Raw genomic sequence first — 3613 nt, 5'->3', positions numbered from 1 at the left:
GAATCTCCTGTTTTTAACTGATGTGTACTCGTCAAATGTTAGGCTAAGTTTGCCATTAGTTAAAATGACTTTTTGTAATGAAGCAATTAGTTGTTTCTTGATTATTTCAAAGTATTTCATCACTAAATCACGAACAGTTTTATCGAGATGATCGTTAAGGCATTTCTTCTGAAAGTTCGAACTTTTAAACGAAAAAAGTTCGAACCTGAACGTTGAAAGTTTGGCGTAAAGTTCAAACGTTCGAAGTTGAACATCTCACTGTTGTAAAAAATGACCAAAAACTACTTTGAGCTGACCAGAGAAAACCGCTTTGACAGGGTGAAACTACAATGTTTCCTGACTCCAAAAATGTAAAATTTGAAATCTAACTATTTCGTCCAAGAAAATAATTTTGATTTTCAGTTTTTAGTACTTTGCACAATAGGGCAAAATGACAGCTTTTCAAATTTTGCATTTTTACAGCATTCAAAAACTCTCCAAAATTAGCATTTATTACTCTAAAACATAACAGTCTATATAGCAAGTATAATTTGTATTTATTTTAACTCAGAAGATAAAATTTTACCTACAGGTTCATGGTTGAACTATATTATAAACATTTTGTTGCATCAAAATTGTAAATAAGCTAAAAATTCCGGGAATAGGCAGTGAACATGTTTGTTTTAAGTTTTGCATCAAAATTGTGAACAAGCTAAAAATTCCGGGAATTGGCAGTGAACATGTTTATTTAAAGTGCTTCACTTATCAGTTGTGTGAGAAAAATTTCAAAATGCCAAATTTTTCAAAAAATCACGAAGATTGTCGGAAATCTGTCTGTGTCTTGTGTCTGAAGAAGTGCTCTCGAGAGTTGACACAGTTCCTTGTTGAAAAGATCCTCAAGCATTACCATACAAGTCTTGATTTGACTGATACCAGAGTGCCAAGAGGCATTTGTGACTCATGTCGAACAATTCTTCGGAGAAAAGATGAAGGAAAAGATGTTAACCTGCCACCTTTGTTTCCTTTCTCATCTATAAAAGTTAGACCACCAACAAGAGATCAAGGTTGCAACTGTCTTATTTGTCAAGTTGGACATTTGAAGTTGAATGAGAAGAGCCCAGTGGACTATTCTAAACCTGTGGAAGATTGTACCCCTCAAAGATGTGGTGATTGTTTGAGTCTAGTTGGAAGAGGTCTGCCACATCAGTGCACTCCATTCACTTTTAGAGAGAATCTCAAGCAGCTAGCTACAGTTGATCCACTCGCTGCAGAGCAAATAGCTACTCAAGTCATCTCTACTAAACCTTCCACACCTGGTGGTACTGCCAAAATATCGCATCCTAAAGGCGGCCCACCACTTAGAGTTAAAACAGGTGATACTTTTATATATACATATAAAGATGGCAGGTTCAGAGGGAATACCTTTAATTTTAAAACTTAAAATTACAAAAAGTGTTAATATAATTTCATTTTTAGGAAGCTCAAGTGCAAGAGCTCTTTTTCCTGGACCCAGCATCAAAACTGAAGATCTTGTACAAGTTCAGCTAAACACAGGACTGTCCAACCTTGGCATGAAGAAATTGGCATCAACCATCAACAGAGTCAGTGACACCAAGATTGTGGAGACTAGTTTTCTAGCTAAGTTTGAAGCCATTGGCAAACAGTTGTCAGAGTTTTTTACTCAAACCAGCATCCAAGTTTTATCAGAGAGTAACTCCACTGACTTTGTGGTTGTGCATTGCAAGGATCTTGCCAAGCTTTTGAATGAAGTCCTGCTTTCTCGAAGAGTTTTCCAGAATTATATTGTCAAGTTGGGAATTGATGGAGGTGGAGGATTTCTGAAAGTTTCTCTTGGCATCATGGAGTTGGATTCTCACTGTGATTCAAGGTCACCACCACGGAAAAAACTTTTAACTCAGAGGACTGCCAAAGACAGTAGTGTAAAGCGTCAAATGCTTGTGGCTTTATCAGAAGGACTACCAGAAAACTTTGAAAATGTGAGGCAGATCTTGTCTTTAATCAAGTTAGACAAAGTCAACTTTGTTGTCTCATGCGACATGAAACTTGCCAACATCCTTTGTGGCCTTCAGAGCCATGCAAGTACTCACCCTTGCTCTTGGTGCAACACAGAATCAAAGCATCTTTCTCAATCAGGATCTTTGAGGACACTAGGCTCACTTGTTGCCTGTTATCAAGAGTTTGCTAAGTCTGGTGGTGATATCAAAAAGGCAAGATCTTTTGGCAATGTAGTGCATGAGCCTTTGCTATCTGGTTCTGAAAACAAACTCATCTTGGAGCTAATACCACCAATGGAACTCCATCTTCTCCTTGGTGTGGTCAATCACATGTACAAAGCCATGACAGAAGTTTGGCCCAATGTTGTCAAGTGGCCCTCAGCTCTCCACATTCAACAAGAACCATACCATGGTGGGCAGTTTGCAGGGAATGCCTGTCACAAGCTTCTCAGCAATCTTGACCTTCTTCAAAGAATTGCAGAGACTGAGTCTGCTTTTCAAGTCTTTGGAATCATTGATGCCCTTCGAAAGTTTAAGTCTGTGGTGACAGCATATTTTGGTATGGTTCTGGAGGATGACTTTTCTGAAAAAATTGATCGCTTCAGAGACTCATATTTGGCAATCATGAACATCAGTGTGACTCCAAAAGTTCATGCTGTTTTCTTCCATGTGAAGCAATTCATTGAGATCAAAAGGGCTCCCTTGGGGATCTTTAGTGAGCAGGCAACAGAATCAATGCATCATAATTTCAGCTCACATTGGCAGAGATACAAAAGAGACCGCAATCATCCTGAGTATGCAAAGAGGCTTCTTTCATGTGTTGTGGACTACAACAGCAAGCATTTGTGAAGAATCAAATACTGAGAAGAATTTATTTTATGTACCATTTGCTCTTTATGTGTTTAGAATCAAGAGGTTGTTTTTGTGTTTTGGCTTAGAATAACTAAAAGAATTATTTAAGAAAGTGTTTATTATTTCCATCTTGTTAATGAAAAACTATATCAGTTGTGTCAGAATAAACTATTATTCAAGTGAATTTTCGACAGTTATGTTTTGGAGTAATAAATGCTTATTTTGAAGAGTTTTTGAATGCTGTAAAAATGCAAAAATTGAAAAGCTGTCATTTCGCCCTATTGTGCAAAGTACTAAAAACTAAAAATCGAAATTATTTTCTCGGACGAAATAGTTAGATTTCAAATTTTACATTTTTGGAGTCAGGAAACATTGTAGTTTCACCCTGTCAAAGCAGTTTTCTCGGGTCAGCTCAAAGTAGTTTTTGGTCATTTTTTACAACAGTGATCTCAGGTAGTTTAAGGCCAGTCTCTGTAAATTTCGGGTTTGTTTCGTTTATCTGAGGGTAACATAAAATTGTGCCGTTCAGATCCCGCGGGATTTCTCTAAACGTTTATAATAAAGCGGTGACTAAAAAAGTCCGACAAGAAAATTTTCTAATTTTTTGAGTATATATCATGAGCTCATAACATGTTATGAATTAGTATATAGTATAATGATTTATAACAAACCACATTATTTATTATTCAAATCTTGAATACTTATTACTTGCAATAGATTTCTTAAATTGGATGTAAATTGTATTAGTGTATTTTACAAAGTTAGTG

At 36.4% G+C, this 3613-nt stretch overlaps 1 protein-coding gene across 1 annotated transcript; it reads left to right on the top strand.

Annotated features, from left to right (window-relative positions):
• Window positions 1-769: 769 nt before the first annotated feature.
• On the top strand, window positions 770-3084 carry LOC149886407 (uncharacterized). Its single transcript, XM_090094204.1, has 2 exons — window positions 770-1352; window positions 1456-3084. The coding sequence occupies exons 1-2, from the start codon at window positions 770-772 to the stop codon at window positions 2841-2843; spliced, it is 1971 nt and encodes a 656-aa protein (XP_089950330.1). The 3' UTR covers window positions 2844-3084.
• The last annotated feature ends 529 nt before the right edge of the window (window positions 3085-3613 follow it).

The sequence above is a fragment of the Hydra viridissima genome, unplaced genomic scaffold (assembly GCF_058129835.1).
Source record: "Hydra viridissima isolate aposymbiotic clone 2 unplaced genomic scaffold, HvirCarnegie_v1 scaffold_7, whole genome shotgun sequence".
Taxonomy (NCBI): Eukaryota; Metazoa; Cnidaria; class Hydrozoa; order Anthoathecata; family Hydridae; genus Hydra; species Hydra viridissima.
The sequence above is the reverse complement of the archived record's forward strand: the minus strand, read 5'-3'. Positions and strand labels throughout refer to the sequence as shown.

Coding starts and splice junctions, on each gene's coding strand:
- LOC149886407 (XM_090094204.1), top strand. CDS start 770: ATGCCAAATTTTTCAAAAAATCACGAAGATTGTCGGAAATCTGTCTGT. Junction 1,353..1,455: donor ACCACTTAGAGTTAAAACAG/GTGATACTTTTA, acceptor TTTCATTTTTAG/GAAGCTCAAGTGCAAGAGCT.